At 50.1% G+C, this 23,810-nt stretch overlaps 1 protein-coding gene across 2 annotated transcripts in view; it reads right to left on the bottom strand.

The window, feature by feature from the left end:
• TRANK1 (tetratricopeptide repeat and ankyrin repeat containing 1) overlaps positions 1 to 23,810 on the bottom strand; it is a 99,966-nt gene that overhangs the window by 9,613 nt on the left and 66,543 nt on the right. For both annotated transcript variants that reach the window (XM_045037902.1, XM_045037903.1), the window contains 7 exons: positions 20,323 to 20,522; positions 19,869 to 20,006; positions 15,085 to 15,231; positions 13,009 to 13,165; positions 9,261 to 9,349; positions 4,996 to 5,099; positions 4,751 to 4,883 (listed from right to left, as the gene is read on the bottom strand). In XM_045037902.1, the coding sequence (XP_044893837.1) occupies positions 4,751 to 4,883; positions 4,996 to 5,099; positions 9,261 to 9,349; positions 13,009 to 13,165; positions 15,085 to 15,231; positions 19,869 to 20,006; positions 20,323 to 20,522 (968 nt within the window). The remainder of the gene's footprint in view (positions 1 to 4,750; positions 4,884 to 4,995; positions 5,100 to 9,260; positions 9,350 to 13,008; positions 13,166 to 15,084; positions 15,232 to 19,868; positions 20,007 to 20,322; positions 20,523 to 23,810) is intronic.

Below are 23,810 nucleotides of genomic sequence, written 5' to 3'. Positions count from 1 at the left end.
TAAAATTACATAAAAATTATATATAAAATGCAATACATATTGTATTATACATATTATATATTGTATAGAATTATTTATAGAGAGAAAAATAAAGTTATATCCCAACCTCACACCATATACAAAATTAACCTTCAGATAGGATAAAGACCTAAATGTGAAAGCTATTGGACGAAAACGTAGGAGAATATCTTTGTGACCATGAGGTTAAAGAAAGTCTTCAATAAAACCCAAAACACATAAACTTCCTTTGATGGAATCAAAACTGCTGAATAAAGGGTATGTGAAATAAAGTTAACAGAGAGAGGGCAAACATGAACATCTAGACCAGCGCCATCAAATAGACCTTGCAGTGAAGATGGAAATATTCTACAGCTATGCTAGCCAATATGGTAGCCACTAAGCACGTGTGAAGAGTGAGCACATGGAATGTGGGTAGCGTAACTGAGGAACTGAATTTTTCATTTCATTCCATTTCCATTCATTTTAACTTTAATTTCCACATGTGGCCAATGGCTATCATATTTGACCAGACAGATCTAGAACATAAAATGGATTCTTTCGACCACAAGAAAAAGACTTTCCTGAAATCACAACAGAAAACTAGGCAAAGGATACAAACAGGCAGGTCACAGTGGGGGAAACTTGAATGACTAACAAATCAATGAAGATGCTCCAGCTCACTGATAGAGAAACGTCAATTAAAACCACAGTGAGATACATCCATGAAATTGGCCAAAATTAGAAAACCAGAGCCCATTGAATGTGGTCAAGAACATGGGGCGCGTGGAACCGTCCTGCACAGAGTGGTACGGCTGTTCTAGAAAGCAAAGTGGCTTCCACTTTCGCTTAGTGAAATTAAGTATATGCATACCCAAGGGCCAGCAAGCCCATTTCCAGCAGTACCCAGGACTGGCAGGAGACGTGCTGTGCCACATAGTACTGTGTGTGGCAGCCGGGAGTTGGTGGCAACTTGGACGTTCACCGATAGGGAAATGGAAAAGTCAAATACAGTGGATGCCCATTCTGGAATACTATCAGGGGTCACAAACCTGGCCGGACCTCAACACTACAGCAGGGGGTGGAAAGAGTAAAAAGCAGAACAATATGCTATTTACAAAAGCTCAAAACATACATGTGTAGAAAATACTAGAATTTGTTATTCAATTAGGCATGCATATGGGGATGACACGTTAAATTCACTGGAATGGCTCCCAGTGACGAGAGAATGGGACCGGAGACTGGCCATGAAGAGGAAGAGGATGAACAAACAAAAACCAACAGTGGGTTTGCGCGAACAGAAGATTATATCCCGCTCTTCCCCCGACACTTCCATCCAGCCCTTTGGTTAATCCTTTGTGCTTGGCTCTCGCAACGTTTCCGCAGTTCCCCTTCCCGGCACCCCACCACCATCATGGCAACCCAAATCACACCCACTGGCCTGTCTGCTTCTACTCTTGTTGCCTACAGACCCCCCCGCAGAGCCTCCAAACAACGAGCTCCATGTGGCTCCTGCCATCAGAAACTTCCACTGGCTCCCTGTCACACGTCAACAAGATCCAGTCCCTACCACGGACTTGGAGGCCCTACGTGACTTGCTCCTGCCGCCCTCTCTTGCTCACTTCACCACTTCTACCCCACTCACTCTGCTCTGGCCCAACCAGCTTCCTTGCTGTTCTTCAAGCTCGCCCACACGCTCACACCTCGGGGGCTGTTGCCTGCAAGGACGCTTGGCCCACGATGCCCTCCAGGTGTTCGCACCGTCTCTGCTCACAAGACAGCTCCCTGCCCGCCCCCTGCCCAAAACAGCAACACCTGACACCCCTCTCCCCTCACCCAGCCTCATCACCAGTGGCATCTTCTATGCTACTGGCTTGTCCGCCGTCCCTCTCCCACACTAGGAACGGAAGCTCTGTCAAGGCAGAGGCCCCTGTATTGTCGCCTACCGGCCACTGAGCACCCACAGTGCCCGGCACACAGCCCGGGCCCATCTGTTTGTTTGTCGAATAGTTCATTTCATAATTCTACTTACTGCTCCTGAGGTCCAAAGAGAAAATAAAACCAAAATGAAATAAGACAAAATATACTCCAGTCCCTCCAGTAAATTTTAGTTGGCTTTTATTTATCTAGACCATCTACACCAAGTGCCAAAATTCAAAGAAGATTCAGGTATGAGGGGTGTCTGGATGGCTCAGTCAGTGAAGCATCCAACCTTGGCTCAGGTTATGATCTCACGGTTTGTGGGTTCGAGCCCCGCATCGGGCTCTGTGCTGACAGCTCGGAGCCTGAAGCCTGTCTCCGATTCTGTGTCTTCCCCTCTCTCTCTGCCCCTCCCCTGCTTGCACTCTGTCTCTCTCTCTCTCAGGAAATAACTAAACATAAAAAACAAGGAAAGATTCGGGTGTGAGGTTCTTCTAAGTCCCGAGACCTCACAGAGCCGGGAGCATCTAGACCCATCTCGGCCACATGAATAAAACCCCGTAACCGGATTACCTACCACCCCACCTCTTTCTTCCCCTGACAATGCTGATTACTCGGAAGGAAAACCCCCCAGTGTGAAGGCAGGTCCTGCCGGGTGCCAACCGTGTGCCCAACCGGAGAGAGAGCAGAGGGCTGGTTCTATGCAGCAGCTCCCTCCTCCACCAGCTCTGCTCCCTGAGCGGAGGGCTCCCACCCGCCGTCCAGAGCAGGGGCCTTGAGAGGTTTCCGAGGGAGCCCATGTCGCTCTCAGGAAAGAGGCAAGAAGCGGATGAGGCAGAGGAATCCCTGCAAAATGGTCTTGCATCCCCAGGGTCCCCTCAAAAACACTTCTTGGCAGGGGTGACACACATTTAGGGGCTGGGAACAGGGGGGCAATTTGGTCTAAGGATACTGACGAAGGCTGCTGCCCAGCTGGTCAACGTGAATCGTGCCGGTTTAGTGTGGCAGGACGACCACGTGAGGTCTGAGGCTGGCTGACGGCTGCACACCCTTCCGGGGAGGGCGCTGGGACCAGACCCTTCCCTGGCTGGGGCTTGGAGCTGCTAGAATGTACTGGGGAGAGGAAGCAGACGAGGCCGCCACCGGTGGCCAAACCCGTGGAAGGGGAGCAGGGTGGCCTCCACATTCTGAAGGTGCTGAAGTCCCGGAGGAGGGAGCACAGGCTGTACTTATGGCCTCCTGGCCCCTGAGCCCCCGACTCTCAGAGGAAGAGCTCTCCAGGCTGGGGGTGGGGGTGGGGGTGGGGCGGTGGGCAAAGTGAGTCCGTAAGGAAGAGGTCTCTGACTCAGTCAAGGCGGGCACTGCTGGGCAAAAACGGGAAGCAAAGGCTGAGACTGGTTCCCTGTAGTTGTCAGCGAGTAGGTCCAAGGTGGAGACACAGGGCATTGAGGATTTGGTAGCTAAGGAACGTGGACAGGTTAGAAGCTACGCCAGTTCCCGGAATCTTAGGACCCAAACTCCCACCCAGAGGGGAATCCCTATCCCATCCCCGTCTCCCACACCCTAACAGGTCGCACACCCTAATCAATGTGGGGCCGGGCAGGCAGCACCATGAGGGCCTCATGTTCTTTACACTGACTTGGGGGCCACACTTCAAAGTCCCCAGCAGGTGCCGCTCCCGCCCCACCCAGTGCCCGGGATGCTCTGCACATCCAGGAGCTACTAGGTTTCACGGGGAGACGAGAGGCGTGGAAACCCACTTTCCTGCTGGAAAGCCTTTTACATGGGGGAATACCGCAGCCCGAGCTGGGCATTCTAGAGCAAAGCTTCTCGAACCACCTCGCTCTACACCTCCCATCCCTTACAAGGGATACACTGAACGTGAACCGTGTGAGTACAGATAATGCCGTACCGCACCCTGGAAAGCTGCTACGAGAACAGATCTTAAAAGGTTTCATTGCGAGGGAAAACAAGCTTTGTACGGTGATGGATGTTAACTCAACCTACTGGGGGCATCGCCTCGCAGCACGCACACGTATCGAATCACGACGTCGTGCATCTACAACTGATACAGTTTTCCACGCCAATTCTGACTCGAGGAGAAAAAGGAACCGCCAAAAAAATCATCACCACTTGGATGTCACGGCAGTGCCGAACTGCCCTAACAGTCTCTCACTGGTCACGTTCACCTTCGGTGTTAATCTTGGGGCAGACACGTGAAATCGCGTGGCCCGCCCGCCAGCCTGCTGACCACGCAGTGAGTAGCTATGCTCTAGACCATTAGCTCTGCCCAACAGAGCTTTCCGCGATGATGGAAGTGTTCTCGTAGCAATGCGCACTTGAAACGTGGCTAGTGGGACCGAGGAACTGAATTTCTTATTTTGTGACGTTTTGGTTAACTGGAATTATAAATTAAATAGCCACCTGTGGCTAGCGGCCCGCCAGATTGGTTGGCAACTAGAGCAGTGACCGAGAACACGGGAAAACCGCCATGTCGTGCCGGGCCATCGCCGCAGGCAGACTCCGGCCTGGACAGGGAGGACAGGAAGGCAGGACTCTGCCAAAGCCCATCGGCCCTTTGATTTGAACCCTCGGCCCCTCTGTGACTGACGCCGGCCGGATCGCAAACCTTCACACAGACGTGGACACGCGCACACATCTTTGGAGTCGTGGAAACGCTCGGGCGCGTGGACAGAACGACTGCCCTGCAGGCCTCGGGGCTGCCGTGTCCCTCTTTGGAGGCCCGGGACCCCTCCCTGACGCAAGCGGGGGCTGAGGGAGTCGGCTCCGGGGCGGCCCGGTTCTCCCAGCGACAGCGCAGGCTGGGCCTCACCTTCCCCAGCCTCTCGCACAGCTGGGCGGACAGCTGGAACTCCTTGGCGCAGCTCAGGCACTTGAGGGACAGCTTTGGCTCGTTGCACTCCAGATAGGTCTTGGCCAGTCCCAAGAACTCCACCTGCTTCTCCCTGGAGGAGGAGACAAAACAGAGTGTCCGCGGACCGGCGACAGAGCCCCCGCTAGGTTTCACCCGCAGCTCTCACCAGAGCAGCCCCGAGATGCCCCCCCCGGGACTCTTACTTGGGGCTGACTTTCTTGGATTTCATGTTCAGGGCGGTGTTGTGGGCCAGGGCCAGCTTCTCCTTCTCAAACGCACCTCCTTTTTGGTAACACTTGGCTGCCACCTGGAACGGGCAGAAGGCTTTGATTCCCAACAAGGAACTGGAGGTGACGTACGGAACGAGGGCTAAACGCACACACGCGCGCGCGCACACACACGCACACGCCCGTGTGTGCACCGACAAGGGAGTGAGTCTCACCCCGGCCCAGCCTGAGGGGGGGAGCCGGAACGTGCCGGTGAGCTAAAGAAAACGACCTCACGGGACAAAGCCCAGTAACGTTACCGGCGAACGCTTCCCATTCAAAGGTTCCTTTTGGAAGTGCCCAGAATCCATGGAAAAGGGATTCAGGACCTAGTTTTACAGGCCGCCGTAAGTAACACCCTCACTTAACCTTCCAAAAGCCACGTGTGAGAAGCTTCATCCTTCTCGTCGTATGCACTAGCAACCTCAGGTCAGAGACACGGAGCGTTGGCCCAAAGGCACCCACACAGGTTTTTTCTAGTCCGGAACCACAATAGCCAACTGGGAGTGTTGGTGGAAGAGCCGCGAACACAGAAAGGGGGGGTAGGGATGGGGGTAGAGACGGGGACCTTCTGAAAGGTAACTAGCCAGATCCCTGGGTCATGCGCCTCTGTGTTGAGCACGTAGAAGGTGGGCATAAAAGCATCACAGGAGAGTGGCCTGGACCCCCATCGCGGCCTGCAGAAAGCTGTTTTTCTAAAACGGGAGTGCTGACGCCACGTCTCAGCGCACAGGCTACAGGGCCAAAAGTCACGTTTGGTCCAGCAGGTAAAGATTAGGTCTCAGCGTGGGTGAGGGAAGGATTAAGTAGATGGGACAACATCTTGTTCCCTCAGGCTCTTTGCTTCAGCCTCCCCAGCCTCATGGGCCTCCTTGCATTCCAATGACCTGTGCCACCCTCCTGGCAACCACCCGGCCTTTGCACGTGCCGCTCCTTCTAACTGAAACGCTCTCCCGTTCCTTCTCTGCCCAGTTAACTTCATTCAGCCCAGAGGACTCAGCTCAAGGCTCCCACTTGGAGCATCCTTCCTGGCCAACCTGTCCAGGACAGCTGGTTCTAAGGGCAGCTCATCTCTCATCTGTGACACCTGCAGCAGGAGGAGCCGTGCGCCCTTCCGTGTGTGTCCTGCTCACCATCGTATCCCTGCAACCTAAACGCAATGTTTGGCCAGTAGCTCAACAGGAACTTATCGAGTGAGTGAACCTCTAGTGGTTGCCATTTATATGCTGGTTCTGGAACATTCACTGACATGCAGCCAAAAACTCAATAAAAACCTGGGTCCTGAAGCCCTTTAGCGGAGCCGAAACAAAATCAGGTGAGGAGAAAGCTTTTTATAGCATTCTCATCGGGGCCAGCTCCCATAAAAAGATTTTAGATTCGAACGTTCAAAAGGGCTAAAGAACTGGAGGGGCCCCTGGGTGGCTCCGTCGGTTAAGCTCCGACTTCGGCTCAGGTCACGATCTCCTGGTTCGTGAGTTCGAGCCCCGCGTCGGGCTCTGTGCTGACAGCTTGGAGCCTGGAGCCTGCTTTGGATCCTGTGTCTCCCTCTCTCTCTGCCCCTCTCCTGCTTGCTCTCTTTCTCTCTCTCTCAAAAATAAAATAAACATTAATAACAATAATAATTTAAAAAGGGCTAAAGACTTGGAAATGCATGGGCGACACGTATAGGTTACACCAACACTGTTCTGAAGGGAGTAAAGGGAAAGACCGTCTAGTTTTCCAAGTTCATATCCATACCTGCTGCCCATATCTCCCCTCTCTTCCCTCTCTGCTGCTCCCCCCAAAGAGAGTCTTGGTTTTATAACAGCATCCAAGGCATAACAAAGATGGGCAGTGAGTAAAGTTTCAGAGCTCTGTCCACTTCTAGCAGCTAAATCCTACATATTCATCCCTTGGGACTGATCGCAAGGTGGCGACAGTCCTTCAGTGCTCCCGGTAGCGGTCCACACCCCTTCACAGTATAATTCTGCGGCTTTTCCCGAGACTGCTGCCTATGTCTCCTCCCTTCAGATCTGGGCTGTGACCTACTCTGGCCAACACAACACAGCCAAGTAACACAGGGCCAGCTCCAAGGCCAGGCTTCAGGGGGCCTCATGGGCTTCTCTACTCTTTGTTTCGTTCTGTTTTTAATATAATTTATTGTCAAGTTGGCTAACATACAGCGTTACATACATAGATTCCCGTGATTCATCACTTACACACAACACCCAGTGCTCCTCCCCACAGGTGCCCTCCTCAGTGCCCATCACCCGTTTTCCCCTCTTCCCCGCCCCCCCCATCAACCCTCAGTTTGTTCTCTGTATTTAAGGGACTCTTATGGTTTGCCTCCCTCTCTACTCTGAATGCTGCTCAGCCCAGGCTCATCTGCTGGAGGATGAGGGGCCCGTGTCCCCATTCACCCCCATCATCTGAGCCAAATGCCAACTAACCCCCAGAAGCCGACCTGCTTGCCGACTGGCTGCTGAGTTCAGACGTGGGTGGCCTGGCTGAGACTTACAGGAGCTACAGCCGAACTCAGCTGCGGGTTAGCGGCCCACAGCACTCCCCGCTCCCTCCCGTGCGTCACGGCAGAGCCTGCCTTCCATGAAGGGCTGAAACCGCAGGATGGGACTGCCCTCCCAGACTCCCTTGCACCAGGCGTGGGCACGTGACCTAGCACCGAGCAGTGAGATGTCAGAAGAAGTCCACGGGGGACTTCCTGATAAAGAAAGAGACCCCTGAGAAGAAAAGTGCCTGCCCTCAGCCCTGCTTGGGTTGCTGCTGGGGAGGACGGGCTGCTTAGCCACCTGCTGCAGTCATCATGTCACCTGACAAGCTGCGGATGACGCAGGGAAGACACGGAATGAGATGGGGCCCGAGATGAGCTTGTTGGGCTGAAGGTGCCTGTGCCTTGTAGGTGGAGACATCGTTACCGCCGCATCACGGGAAACACACAGGCCCTGGGGCCTCACCTGAGACCGTGGGAGAGGGATGGGGCTTCTCACGCCGGCTTCAGTATTTCAAAAGGACCAGCAGCGATAACATTGCCCGGAGGAAGGCTGCTCACGCTTGGCAACACGGCTCGTGGCCCAGAATTGGTCAACTCAGTCTGGTGATAAAGCCTAACCCATGCTCACTAGCCCCAGACTGGCAGTCAGGTCTGTGTCGGATCAGTTCGAGAAACAATTGACCAACCTGTTACTGTTTTATTTCCTTTAACGTTTATTTACTATTTCCTTTGGGCGAAAGAGACACGCAGAGGGGCGCAGAGAGAGAAACCCAAGCAGGCTCTGCCCCGTCAGCGTGGTTCACCATCTCACTGGCTCATGAGATCATGACCGGAGCTGAAATCAAGAGTCGGCCGCTCCACCTACTGAGCCACCCAGACGCCCCCAATCTGCTACTATTTTTTTTTTATTTTTTTTTCAACGTTTATTTTTTTTTGGGGGGGACAGAGAGAGACAGAGCATGAACGGGGGAGGGGCAGAGAGAGAGGGAGACACAGAATCGGAAACAGGCTCCAGGCTCCGAGCCATCAGCCCAGAGCCCGACGCGGGGCTCGAACCCACGGACCGCGAGATCGTGACCTGGCTGAAGTTGGACGCTCAACCGACTGCGCCACCCAGGCGCCCCCAATCTGCTACTATTTTTTTTTCAACGTTTATTTATTTTTGGGGGGACAAAGAGAGACAGAGCATGAACGGGGGAGGGGCAGAGAGAGAGGGAGACACAGAATCGGAAACAGGCTCCAGGCTCCGAGCCATCAGCCCAGAGCCCGACGCGGGGCTCGAACCCACGGACCGCGAGATCGTGACCTGGCTGAAGTCGGACGCTCAACCGACTGCGCCACCCAGGCGCCCCTGCTACTATTTTAAAACGCGGTGGGGTGACAGCAACAAAAGTGGAAACGAAGAACACAGGGGGAAAAGAAAGTTGACAGAAGGGTCTGTGGGTGGGGCAGAAGCCATGACACTCCCTCTTCCTCTCGGTACATGCTGGCACTCGGCCACGGGGAAGGGATGTCACCCTTGCACCGGGGAAGGAGCAGGACAGGAAGCTCCCTTCGTCGCGGGGCGACCTGATGTCTCGGAAGAAGTAGCACAACAGCCATAACCGTGGCCCTGTCCTGGTGATAAGCTGGACGGCGGAGAACCTGCCTGTGAGGCCCGATGAGGTCCCCAGTCGCAAAGACGTCACCCCCAGGCTCCTGGTCCAGCACCTACCTTCCAGCACTGGTGTTTAGCATAATATTCTCCCTGCGCGATCCACTCCTCAGGTGTTGAGGTCTTAACAAACATGCTGTCGTCAAAGTCTGAAATGAAAAAGAAAAGTGGGTTTGCTTCTCTGGGCATTCGTTCCCTTAAATGTGCTCTTACGGGCTGAAGTGTGCCCCCCTCCCTCACCCCAAAAATGTATATGTTGCAGCCCTAACGCCCAGGGCCTCCGAATGTGATTATACTCGGAGGTAGGGCCTCGCGAGAAGTTAGTAAGTTAAAAGGAGGCTGTGAGGGTGGACCCTAATCCGATCTACGTCCTTATTAGAAGGGAGATTAACACAGAGAAAGAGGGGCTCACACGGAGGGAAAGCCATCGACAAGCCAAGGAGAGAGGCCTCAGAAGAGGTCTGATCAAGGTGCTGGCACTGTGGTCTTGGACTTCTCACGTCCAGTACTGGAGACCAATACCGTACTATTCCAGAACGTAGACGATCAGGTTTGTGGTATTTTATTATGGCAGCCCTGGCAGACAAATACACCTGTGCTGTCTTTCTAGTATTCGTTTTAATACATAGCTTAGGGGCTCGTGGGAGGCTCAATCGGTTAAGCATCCAACTCTTGATTTCAGCTCAGGTCATGATCTTGTGGTTCATAGGATCGAGCCCCTCATTGGGCTCTACGCTGACACCACAGAGTCTGCCTGGGATTCTCTTTCTCTCTCTGCCCCTCCCCCTCTCGTGCTCCCTCTCTCTCTCTCTAAATAAATAAATAAATAAACATTAAAAAAAAAAAGATCGATGTTAGCTTACCAAGCCAGGTTGTTGCGGGTTTCGGAAGGGGGAAGTAGGGGTGAGAAAGGATGTTGCTCAGTTTTTGAACTTCAGTCTACCTTCCTCCCCTACGGCTATAGATTGGAAGACAGCAAATTCTGGGGCGCCTGGTGGCTCAGTCGGTTAAGCATCCAAATTCAGCTCAGGTCATGATTGCGTGGTTCGTGAGTTTGAGCCCTGTGTCAGGCTCCGTGCTGACAGCTCAGAGCCTGGAGCCTGTTCCGGATTCTGTGTCTCCCTCTCTCTCTCTCAAAAATAAATGAACATTAAAAAAAAAATCTTTTTTTTAAAGCGAAGTCTAGGGGCGCCTGGGTGGCGCAGTCGGTTAAGCGTCCGACTTCAGCCAGGTCACGATCTCGCGGTCCGTGAGTTCGAGCCCCGCGTCGGGCTCTGGGCTGATGGCTCGGAGCCTGGAGCCTGTTTCCGATTCTGTGTCTCCCTCTCTCTCTCTGCTCCTCCCCCGTTCATGCTCTGTCACTCTCTGTCCCAAAAATAAATTTTAAAAATGTTGAAAAAAAAAATTAAAAAAAAAATAAAAAAAATAAAGCGAAGTCTATTCCTCCTTAAAAATCCAAAGCCATGTAGCTCTTAGCAAACTCCCACACAGGGGCTTTAGCAAGGAACAAGGTAAAAGCGCTTTACAGTGTTTTCAAATGCCCAGGCTTTGCCCTCATGGTGAGCAGCATGTCGCATCCCCATTGGTGGACGCAGACTATCGCAGCCACCTGCTGTCGGGCCTTTCTGTCGTCACATTAGCCTGCTGGAGACTAGATCACACCCCTCCTGCAGCCCCGGAGCATCACCAGCAGTGGGCAACCCTCTCTGCTGGTTCTGAGCCACAGCTGCAAGAAGGACATGAAAGACTGAATACCAGCACCAGGCTGAGAGGCCAATCTGGGGCTAGAGGGGTCTGGCATCCCTGGGCCCGTGGATATCAACGGGGGGCAGCAAGGCGGACCTGCCAGCTTCGTTTAAAAGGTGCAAAATCCGGGGCGCCTGGGTGGCGCAGTCGGTTAAACGTCCGACTTCAGCCAGGTCACGATCTCGCGGTCCGTGAGTTCGAGCCCCGCGTCAGGCTCTGGGCTGATGGCTCAGAGCCTGGAGCCTGTTTCGGATTCTGTGTCTCCCTCTCTCTCTGCCCCTCCCCCATTCATGCTCTGTCTCTCTCTGTCCCAAAAATAAATAAACGTTGAAAAAAAAAATTTTTTTTAATAAATAAATAAAATAAAAGGTGCAAAATCCTTCCCGCCAGCCCTCTGCCATGCCCTGCAGCAGTGAGTGCAAAGACAACTTCGCAGCGTCTTGTCCTGACTCCCCGAGTGCTGTCAGCACCCGGGGGACATTTTACCCTCACAGCAGAGCTCCACAGTAGCTCGGCACAGGGCAATGAACTCTGCCGGCCCATGATGAAGAAACCCAAAAAACACAGTCACTGCGCTCAGCCCAGGCTCCCCTGCACAGTGGGAACAGATGTTCTCACAGACTTTCCCATGTGCAACTTACAACACAGCAAAGACTGCCCTTTTCTTGTATTCTTCATGCACCAAGACGGAAAATAAATTGTGATCTGGTTTCATTCTGAATGTTTAAATTAAGGAAAATTGCCTCTCCTGATGATCTCTCATAACAGGTGCCAGAATCTATTTTGAGACCAAAAGGACTTTGCGCTGCAGCAAAGGCCAAGAACAACCATGGGAGGCCAGCCCACTCGCTCCCTTTTCGTTGAAGAACTGAAAGCCCGGGGTGAGACAGTGTGCCTGCACAAGGTCACGTGGCCGCATAGGTAGAAAGTTCTAATGAGAAGCTAGGGTTTTTTAACTCCAAGACTTCAACTTCCCCTGTTACACCTAACCGCCGGGGCCCAGGAATAGAACGTCTCACCCTGGCCCCCAGCTGAGCCATTGGCTGTAACCAGAAATAGTCTCCATAAAACTGGGTGGAAAATGCTCAGGAAATCAGCAGACCTCTGCACCGTGGCCGAGCCGTGCGCCTCCCCCCATCCTTGGAGAAATTAACTGTGGCCTAGGGGAGCCAACTCAACAGCTAACCCACAAGAAAGACAGCAATTTTCTCCTTTATGAAGGGCTGATTGTTTCTCTGTTAGTTCTCCTACCAGGAGACCTCCATTCCGGTTTTTAATTAGCTAGTCTCTCTAAGTTATCACAACAACACACAATATTGGTTTGGCTTTCTCAACACCGCAAACAGCACAGAAGGGAAAAAGTAAAAGGCATCCATATCTACTCAACAACCCACACTCACGTGTCACAGGACCAGAGGAGCCGCCATAAACAGTTCCTCGTTGGTGGACACTTGACACTTAGGTTGTTTTAGATTCTGATAATTACAAATGGTGCTGTGATGAACACTCTTGTGCATAAATTTTTGAGGTTTTATCCAGGAATGTTCTAGAATAGTCTCCTAGAACAAGAATTGCTGAGTCACTTTTAAAGCTGCACATTCTTTATTTTGATGGATATCGCCAATCAGCTGTCCAAAGACCATAGCAATTTGTGTTCCCCCAACAAAGCCTATTTCTTCTCACCCTCGCCCATGACCCTCACTTTTGCTTTTTTTTAAGTAGGCTCCACACCCAACATGGGGCTTGAACTCACGACCCTGAGATCAAGAGTCAGATGCTCTACTGACTGAGCCAGCCAGGTGCCCTCCATGACCTTCACTTTCAAAGGACCAATAAAAGATCTTCCCTGAAGGAGTTAACCTCCCCCCATCCCATTACAACCACACTTTCCCACATACCTTAGCGGTAAATATGAACGCTCATTTCTCAGAAGAGTGTGCAAAGGAAAGAAAGCACGCTCTCAAAAACCTATACCCTGTATAGGTTTCATAGGTATCGTAAGAAGAAGTCAGGGGTAACCGGTTTTGTATCCAACAGCCAGAATAGTTTAAGGAGATCTCACCTTTATTTTCATCTGTCTTCACAACCTGGACAAAATTTCTTCTCATGAAATATTTGAAAGCAGGAGCCCGCTTCTCTGGGTTTTCATCAAAGATCCAGAGGTTGACCCGGGCCCGTGTGATAGCAGTATATAGCTGCTTCAGCTCTCCGTTGAGGAGCTAAATCGAGGACAAAGACAGACAGCCTCTTGTTTAAACCTTCAACGCAATATACTTCGATGGGCTTACTCATGCGGGCGAAACACAAAAAGCCAACGTAAGTATAGCCCAGGCATGGGCGGGACACGAGGAACTCAACTGTGGGCACAGCACAGGTAAGCAGAGCTCTAACAAGGGAGCACAACACTAGCACGGGACTGCCCTTGGATCTAACGTAATTTTATATTTTGAAATATTTACAGGTGCACAGGAAGTTCCAAAGACAGTGTAGAGAAGTCCCATGCACCTTTCATTCAAGTTTTCCCAATGGTTACATCTTACACAATTACTGTAACTTACTTTTAAAAATTAAGCCACTCATACACGTCTATGACCACTATCATTAGTACAAAATTACTCATGACCTATGCCACGCTTGAGGGCTACAGATATAAGGGTATTATGATTTGAGCATGGAGAAGGCCTACTTAATTAAATAATGCACATTTCAAGACAAGAGCCGATTTGTGGCTACCTAGAGGTTTGCATAGCTTGGCAGTGATCTAACTTCTAATTCTGCAGTGCCTGATGACTGCTACTCTGTTTGTTTTGCACTTTGTATGAGACGTTAAACTAGGGCAGGAGTTTCTCCCAAAATTTTTGGTTTTGCTGGTTCAATTTTCTGTGATGTTGCCCTTACTCTCTTGAGGCCCCATCAACCTCCCCCAGTCAAAAACTCTGCAGAACTGTCCAGGTTTAGCCTCTTTCTCAGTGAGGTAGCTGCGGTGTAGGGAAGGGGGAGCCAGGTCCCTTAACAGTATACGTGTGCAAAATCTGCCACCCCAAAATGTGGATTACCATCTCTTTGGCATGTGGATTATTATTATTCTTTTTGAGAGAGAGACAAAGAGAGAGGGCACAGTGAGCGAGAGGCAGAGAGAGAGGGAGGGAAAGAAAGAGAGAGAAGCAGGACTCATCCAAAGCAGGGCTCGTGCTCACCCGACATTGGACTCGAACTCACAAACTGTGAGATCATGACCTGAGCTGAAGTCAGATGCTTAATGACTGAGCCATCCAGGCACCCTGGGCCAATTATTTTCAAGAAACGAAAGGCTCAGGAAGAAACTTTGACCTTCTCCCTGACTGCCTAAAAGAATGTAGACAGAGGACCTGCTCCAGGAAGGGGGCCCATCACCACAGACAAGTACAGTATAATATGAACTAGGGGTGGTAAACAGGAACAATGATAGCAAACTGTGTAAATTCCTTTCTGTGTCCCATTGTTTCTGGATGACCCAGCAAACATTTGCTTACCAAACGTTTATCTTTTTCATCTTCTTGTGAATTACTTTCTTTCCCTTTGAAGCCCTAAAGCCCTACCCCCTTCTCCCTGGTTCAGGGTGTCGTATGCACCTTATTTTGTTTGTTTTTGGAGTCTCAGGTCTATGTCGATTTGCTGTACATACATAATTAAGTTTTGTTGTCTTCTGTTAATCTGTCTCGTGTCGATCTAATTTTTAGACCAACTAGAAGATAGAAGAATCCTCAAATGTAGAGAAAATTTTTCCTCCCCAACAACAGTTAAGGCTGGTATACAAGTCTCTATTAACTATTGCCCTGCATTTCACGTCTGAGTTCCCTGTCGGCAACATCAAAATTTCCAAAGAGAGCTGAGTTCCAGAGATGGATAGAAAGAACAAGCCTCCCCCTTCCACGTTCAAGACAGTGCCCCACCCACCAAGCCCCACTCTCTGCTGAGAAAAGAGAGTTTGCCAACACTGAGATCCCTGCCATGCCCACTCCCACCCTCCACTCGCCATTGCTGACGTACGAAAAAACCAGTCAAGTGCCAGACTCTGTTTTCAACCTCGTCTTCTCATCCAAACCTTGTTTACTGCCTCCCCATCAAACCAGCGTGTGGACAAATGGCAGAAAATCACCTTGTACATTTCTGGATTCATCACAACAGACCGACCCTGAGAGGAGCTGGGTTTCTCCAGGGGCACTTCAATCAGTGGCCGGTTTTCCTGTCTGGAGTCAGATGATGAAGGTGTAAATGAGGAAATGATCTTCCATTCCTTGTAAGCCTGAACAACAAGGACAAATTAGAGACCAAGAGAATATGCTTTTGAACTGTACACACAGCTTCATGGTGAATGAAGCCCCCTTTTCCTGGCTTGGGGCCCTCAGCCCCAGCTGTAAGGAGGCGGCCATCCTATGGCCTCAGTTGGGGGGACCTCAGGTTGCACAGGCAGGGACCGGGGAAGCCACCATGAAAACTCCCCCGGACACTTGGCCAAGACAGCTGAGAAGCCAGGCACACGTGCCCACTTCCAGAAGGAATGCTAAGCACCCAGGAAGTTTCTTGTGTCAATAATTTCAGCAAGCAGTGTGGAGGGAGGAATCCAGTGTCCTTCACCCCTTTTCACAACGTGTTAGAGATGCCACTTAGTGTCAGCTGTTAAGACATATATGACAACATTTCTAACTAAACTATTCAAGCAAAGATGGAACAACATTCAGGAACCGTGGACACAGTAGAATGATGTCAGAAAGAACATATTTATATCTCGGTTCTTTCTCTTCTCAGCTATGTGACCTCAGACAAATTGTTTATTTGTTTCCGCTGGTCTCCTACTCCTGCTCTGAAAAATGGGGGTGATAGAACTACCCAAGTTTGGGGGGAAATAAAAGGAGATCATCAATGTCAAGTGTCTAATAATACGATGCTTGACAAGGAGTTGATATTTTAGCCACGCGTCCCTTTAGCCAAACTCATACCACAAAGTGACTACGTAGACCAGAAGTTGGCAAGTTTTTTCTCTAAACGGTCAGGTGATAAATATTTTAGGTTTTGCGGGCCATGTGGCCTCTGTCACCACTACTCAACTCTGCCTTTATGATGCAAAACCAGCCAGAGTCAATTATGTAGATGTATGGGCATGGTGTGTTCCAATAAAACATTGTTTTCCGACACTAAAACTGAATTGAATGTGATTTCCATGTGTCATGTCATATTATTTTCCTTGGATTTTCTTCTTAACCATTTAAAAATGTAAAAACCACTGTTAGGCCACAGGCAGTACAAAAGTAGACAGTAGGCTGGATTTGGCCTTCACGGCTGGCAGACTGTGGCGAAGCTAAAGTGCCCAGAATACATGCCGGACGTAGAGGGCAGAATTCCCATGAAATTTCAGATTTCAGACTTTACTGCGTCTTGGGAAAGTGGCTAGTTAACTGTCCCTAGCCTTTACCTTTTCCATTTATAAAATGGTGCTACCCAACGTGGATGGAACTGGAGAGCGTCGTGCTAAGTGAAATAAGTCATACAGAGAAAGACAGATAACACATGTTTTCACTCTTATGTGGCTCCTGAGAAACTTAACAGAAGGCCAGGGGGGAGGGGAAGGAAAAAAAAAGTTAGAGACGGAAGGAGGCAAATCATAAGAGACTCTGAAAAACTGAGAATAAACTGAGGGTGGATGGGGGTGGGAGGGAGGGGAGGGTGGGTGGGGGGCACGGAGGAGGGCACCTGTTGGGAGGAGCACTGGGTGTTGTATGGAAACCAATTTGACAATAAATTTCATATTAAAAATAATAATAATAATAATAAAATAAAAATTCATCCTTTGAATGACAACAAATAAATAAATAAACAAATAAATAATTAAATAACATGGTGCTACCTTCTCAAGAACGATGAAAACATGAAGCAGAATACGGTTCATGACGTCCCTCAAGTCACTCCAGGACTTAACGCTATAGAAGTATTAGGGTAAATGCTTTATACGCTGCCTACTACGTAAAAATGGTCACGCTACTAACCAATTGCGAGATGAATCACCACGCTCTGAACAAGATGTGAATCACGTAATCACTTGAGTGGTTGGAAGTTAAAAAAAAAAAAAAAAAAAAAAAGCCTTCCGGATGTACTTATGACTATGGGCCTTACAGAGCCGCTCACGGTCACTGAATTGTGTGCCAACGAAGGCAGGCAAAAGACACAAGTGTTCTGACATTTGCGAGGCTCTCCTGGGGGACAGCGCGAGGAGCAGACCGGCTGACCTTAGAAGGGCTTGTGAAGCGCCAGCGTATTTTAAAACCGCTGAATGAGGAGCAAAGCCACTCATCGGGCACGTGACTAACCTGCCTCCAGGAATAAAACACACTTCACTTTCAAGACAGGGCCTTTGAGGAGTGAGCACGTGTCTTTGTGGCAAGAATCCAGGCCTCCAGCACCTCTGAGCATCAAAGAAGCAGGATTTAACTCTTCCAGCTCCTTCTATGGGATTGAGAATTGGGGAGGCCAAAGGTGGGCCTGTTCTCTAAGTGATTAACCCATAAAAGCTGTGGTTTCCAAAGTCCCTCCCGTCCTCTTCACAGGCCAGCGTGAAGGAAAGGAGTCCCCACGGGGGCAGAGTAAACGGCAGGCACCCTTCCAAGTCCCCACAGGGGGACAGGGTGGGGGTGACTGGGAGAACAACTGCTGCTCCCCCCAGTTGAGGCCAGATCCTAGAAGAGAAGGGTTTGGTGTAACCATTCTTGGTCCCTTTCCCGTCTCAGAAGATGGCCCTGGCACCTACAGTTGAACAGGTCACAGCAAATCCTCCAGACAGAAGACTCACAAACGAGGTCAACAAGAACTCCCCACCCCCCACATACACATGCTCAAAGAGAGTGTCTGCCAGAAACACAAACTGGGGGTAGAAGAAGAGGCCAGGGATGGAGAGCGGAACTCTCCACGGTCGCCCGTATCAAAACACCATTGCTCTGCAGCAGCCTTCGGCCAGTCGCCCCGAAGGAAACCCCACATGAGGAGCCAGACTACAGGCGACCGAAGACTTCAGTGATCCCTGTCTTTCCTCTGCTTTAATTGAAGCACTTCCTCTCATTTAGAAATGAGACGTTTGTTGGGCTTGAGTTTGTCCGTGGTAACAGGGGGTGTGCTCTGCGCCGGGGAAGGCATGGTTACATCCCCCGGGAACGGAGAAGCACCCCATCAGAAGCCTTTTTAGACATCTTATCGCATGCACAGGATGAAGCGGCGGTTACCAAAAGATTCCATTTGGGATTATTTTCATTTCATGCGACAAACGGAGCCATTGGTGGGAGCACAGGGCCAAGGTGTCTTCGCCTTTGTCATTTCCAGGATCAAGGTGAGACAGGATAACTGGATTTTTCTCTCACAAGTAGAACCGACCACGAGTTACAGATCCGTAAGCCCACAGCTCCTCGGGCTTCTTACTGGCACAAGCATACAGCCGGCACTTAATAAAGGACAGGAACAACAAAGTCTTACCCCTTCCTCTTTCAGCAGAGCCTCGGTCCAACCATGACCAATGGACGTATTATGAGAAGAAAAGAGTTCGTCCTCAGAGATTAAAAATGGTTCCAGGGTCAATGAGAGTGCATCTGATTGCCTTAGCAAAAGTCCATAGAAAAAGAATGCACTTAAGGTCTGGCAATGTCATACCCATCGTGGAAGATTCTGGAAGCCCATTTGCATGCGGGGCTTTAAAAGGAAAGGAGTACAGAGGAAAGATCTTGAGACTCAGAACTGAAAGCATCTGAGTTGGTCTCCGGGCTCTGGCACCTACATCATGACTATTTTCCCACAACCCTCAGCTCTACCTGTAGAATGAGGGTGATGAAATTACACACAACCTCAGAGGGTTAGAGGAGGATAACGGGAAACAAGGCCTTCAAAATTACTTCATAAGCCGTAAAGTACCCATAGCAATATTAGTCCTAGGTACCATCAAGGCAATCATATTTTTTAAAAGACCGGAAAGAAAACACTAAGGACCCCATGTGAACGGTCAGTTCCGGGACAGATTTTAAGGTGTCAAGGCTAACAGTGCTCCTAAATCAGGTACAAAAAACAGCCCCTTCAAGCATGCACGTGGGTAGTGGGAAGTCTGCGCCAGGGACAAGGACACAGCCAGCTACGTCCCCAGAGGAGACCCCACAGCACAGTCGGCATCCAGCCTGAGCCCCCATCAAAAGAGAGTGGTGAAGAGAAACCAGCGGCTCGAGTTGGTGACCCTACCCACAGTGTACTGAGCTTGGGAAGAAAGAGCCTCCCAAGGACTCGGGAGCCAAGTCAAAGCAGCGGGCTGGCACGGAGGTCACCGGGGGTCAACCCAGGGACTCTTTCACCGCCATCGTCTACACGGGCCGCAAGCAGTGGTGAAGCCATGCCAGAAGGGAGCTCCCAGGCGGGGCAGCTGTCCTCATCCCCCACATTACCTGATGCAGTGGGCAGGAACCAAGCCTCATTTGTCTTCCCGGAGTTTTCTCTTTCTATGAACTGAACTTGCCCAGTTCTGTCCTCATAGGGTGGACACTGCTAACCTTGCCTTCCTTTGTAAGGCTCTCCTTAGAGCTCACTCCAACTGGAGCATCCTTGGGAGTCAAGGATAACAGAGCTAGTGAAAACTGGAAGCTGGCGCTTGGGTACCAGGCACTCAGAAGAAGATGAATACAAGAGAGTAGGGCAGGGCGAACCAGCCGACGACACGCTAGAAAACCACCCGCAGCCATTGACAAAACCCGTATCCAAACACAACAAGCACCCCCCGCCACCAAATGGGTGATGCTCTAAAACGGAAACCAGTACCTGTGACAGACTCACTTCTACTCAGCTCCAAGTTGCGTCTCCCAGAGCGGAAGCCCAGCTCATACATACGCATGCACAGCGTGAACAGAATTCACCATGACATACCTCAGAATCAGTAAAAAAGTTGTAAAGGAGCACATCGTCAAATTCCAAGCCTTTGGCTTCATAAACGGTGAGCACAAGTGCTAACCCCAGCTCTTCTGGAATTTTCTCCTTTGCCACTTCATTAGCTACAAGGATTACCTGGGGGAGGGAGGGGAGGAGAAGAAGAAGGTAGGAAAGGAAAACACCATCAAATTCTACAAAGAGAAATCTGGTAAAAGCTCACTCTATTTCTGTGGGAGGCAAGTAACGTCTTTAAACGAGAAGTGGCCGCCAAGGGATTGGCCAACCAGGCTAGCTGAAATATTTATAACCGTTCACTCGCCCATCTCTGACACTCACCCATTCAGGAAGAGGGGCTACTGAATTCTACACTGTGGAGTAATTCGGCCTCCCGAACCTCTTCTCAACTGCATACTGCTTTTTATTTCGCAACATGCATTCCCCAGAAGCTCACCTGGTGGGCTCCAAATTCAATGGGCTGGGTTTTCCTTTTGTTCCCTCGGAGCAAAATTGCCAAGTCGCTTACACTGCAAGACTCCAGGACAGTTGGTTTGGGACCATCAAAGAGGCCAGAGTCCCTGGGGAGGCGATCAAAAGATTCTGGGAAATAGAACTGAAGTAAATCCACCACTCCAGATGCCAGATTAAGGATTCCTGACATAAAAGAGAAAACACATGTCACATAATGAACAACACAACAACATGACTCGGTTTTTTTGTGTTTTTGTGCGTGTGTGTGTGTGTGTGTGTGTGTGTGTGTGTGTGGTTTTGTCCTGAGAAGCAGCATTGGCCCTGAGAGTATGGATCACTGCAAGCCAATTTCGGGTTCCCATTAGGTTACCACTTTGGCCCTGTGCGGAATCACTCTGGGGACAGGGGATGAAGGCAGAGACGCGTTGCTAAGGTGTTGTGGGAGCTCATCCTCGACCTACATTCATATTAGAGAAAAACACCTCATAAAGAAATGTCGAGGCAGAAATGTAATTTGAACAATCAGTGTTGTTAGGATGCTAATATAAGGGGCTGGTATAGATGGTGAGGAGACAACAATGATTCTGACCCTTGGAGCTTGGAGCACTGGAAATGTTGCCACGGAACTGCAGTGCTGGATGTTAGCTGGGGGCAGCAGCCAAGGCCTCCATCACCTTTCCACCACATTTATACCCAGCCGAGATAGGACTAAGCTGGAGAGAGGGTTCTGCGAAGAGCTTTCTCCCTGGGACCCGTTTCTCACTAAGCTCCTGTCATGTCTTGTCCTGTCTTGTCCTGTCTTATCTTAGCCGGTCAGCTGGCTGAACACTACAACACAACAAACACCTTCATAAAATTATCTCATTTAATCCTCAGGACTGCCCAGTGAGATAGACCAGACAATCCCACCTTTATGAGCGGAGACTCCCAGGTCCAAGAAGTTAGCAAACCCCTCCAAGTGACAGGATTTGAAGCTGAATTGAACACAGATCATCTTGGGTCTCTCCGCTGTTCACAGGGGCCACGTGTCCTTTGCCTAACACCAGATAGAATACTACGTCCTTGGTAAAACGCCACGAAATGGGCATACGTGTCCCAATTGCTATCATCACCAAATAATAAGGAGAACTTTCACTATCCAATAGTAATATTACTAGATGTATACGGTGAGACCACAGGCGGAAGCTACTGAGTCAAAGCAAATCAGCCGCTACTGAGGCTCCCTCCCCCTTAAGAGCTAGCAAAGGCCAGAGATCCATACTCACGGGAGCAGCAGAAAAGGGCAGGGAAGTGCTCACTGCAGTGATAAATGGGCACCCACTTCAATGCCTTCTAGAGAAACTTAAGCGAGCACACCCAAAGAATAAAAGATGGTTCCACCGTAAAAAGGAATGAAATTCTGGCACATTCTCCAACACGGAGGACCCTGGAAAACGCTATGCTAATCACGTAGCCAAGGCCACATACCGGACGATTCCTATGACATGAAATGCCCAGAACAGGCAAATCCAGAGATAGAAAGTAGATTAGTGGTTTCCAGAGGAGGGAGGGTGAGGGGAACGGGGAGTCACTGCTCATGGTACAGGCTTTCTTTCTGGGGTGATGAGCGACAATGTTCTGGAATCAGATGTTGGTGACGGTTGCACAACCTTGTGTATATATTAAAACGACCAACTTCCATATTTTTAACAAGTGAATGTGGGAGCACCTGGGTGGCTCAGTCGGTTAAGCATGTGGCTCCGGCTCAGGGCGTGATCTCACAGTTCGTGGGTTCGAGCCCCACGTCGGGCTCTGTGCTGACAGCTCAGAGCCTGGAGCCCGCTTCGGATTCTGTGTCTCCCTCTCTCTCTGCCCTCCCCCTCTCACACTCTGTCTCTCTCCCTCTCTCTCAAAAATTAAGTAAACATTAAACAAATTTTTTAATAAAAAAATAAATGAACAGGTGAATGCTGCACTACATGAATCTCAATTTTAAAAAAGAGTACAGCATAAGGGAAAATATTCACTAAACACAGTGTATATTCACCACATAATCAATACATACATGTGCATGATGAATGCATATCATGTATATTTTTAAATTTTTTTTAACGTTTATTTATTTTTGAGACAGAGAGAGACAGAGCATGAACAGGGGAGGGGCAGAGAGAGAGGGAGACACAGAATCGGAAGCAGGCTCCAGGCTCCGAGCTGTCGGCCCAGAGACTGACGCGGGGCTCGAACCCACTGACCGCGAGGTAGTGACCTGAGCTGAAGTCGGACGCCCAACCGACTGAGCCACCCAGGCGCCCCTAATGTATATTTTTAAAAGATCCAAAGGAAATGAAACAAAATATTAGCAGTGAGCGGCCCTTACAGGTAGCTTGTAATTTTTTTTTTTTTTTAACATTTTCTGTGTTTCACAAAGTCTCTATAATCTAGTACATCTTATCTGGGCTTTTCCTGGTTCTATAACCAGAAACGTATACACAGAGTCTTCCCTCCATCCCGAGAGAGGAGGTGGGAGGTGCGGTCTATGCAGTCGCTGTCCTCCCGGGTTACTCAGCCAGAGAAGCCAGAACTGGTCCCAGGAACAACTCCCCCTGCCAGGCTCTACCATGCCAACCGTGAAGGCTGTTGGCCCCGGACCAGCAGCGCCGAACCAGGGGGTCGACCAGAATGAGGAGCTCATTCGACTACTCGTGCCAGATCCTGCCCCTGGAGCCACTCCCTGGGGACGAAAGGAGGGAGTCGGCCAGTCCGCACACAGTGCCGGGCAGGGTAGGAGCTCTGTAAATGATTCCTGAACGGATGAAAAAGGGTCAGGGCTCTCTTTCCTACGAAGAGCGTAAATTACTTTGTGCCGGCTCTTCCTACACAACCCAAGTCTCAGGGATAAGACCCCAGAAGAACAAGAAGTTGAACTGCTCAGGCCCAGCCAGGTCCCACAATTCAAATACAACATCTGTGAGGTCTTCTGGAGCCCGGGAAGCTGGGCTGAGTTCTGTGGCGTCCCCTGCACTCTGGGAGGCCACCTGCCCTCCGATCAGTTTCTGACTCCTTGGCTGAACAAATCAGAATGTCAATCTAATTTCACAGTGTGTGTGTGTGTGTGTGTGTGTGTGTGTGTGTGTGTGAATGCGCATGTCTATGTGTATGTGTGGTATGTATGTATTTTCTCTTTCCACCAAACCAAAGACAATCTGAGATGCATCTAGAAAAAGAGCATCTATCAAATCCTACAAGAAACATCAGACGTAAATGGTGAAATATGAGAAATGGTCCCATTAACTTCAGAAATAACAGGCATCTGTTATAACGTCTCCAAAATCTAGTACATCTTATGTGGACTTTAACAGATACCTGTTAAAGCTACTACTTAAGATCCTAACCAATGAAATTCTGAACAAATCCGTAAGAAAAACAACTCATTAAAAAGGCGGGCACAGGGGCGCCTGGGTGGCTCAGTCGGTTGAGCGTCCGACTTCAGCT

This window comes from Felis catus, chromosome C2 (genome assembly GCF_018350175.1).
Source record: "Felis catus isolate Fca126 chromosome C2, F.catus_Fca126_mat1.0, whole genome shotgun sequence".
Taxonomy (NCBI): domain Eukaryota; kingdom Metazoa; phylum Chordata; class Mammalia; order Carnivora; family Felidae; genus Felis; species Felis catus.
This window is presented reverse-complemented; position numbering and strand designations above follow the sequence as displayed.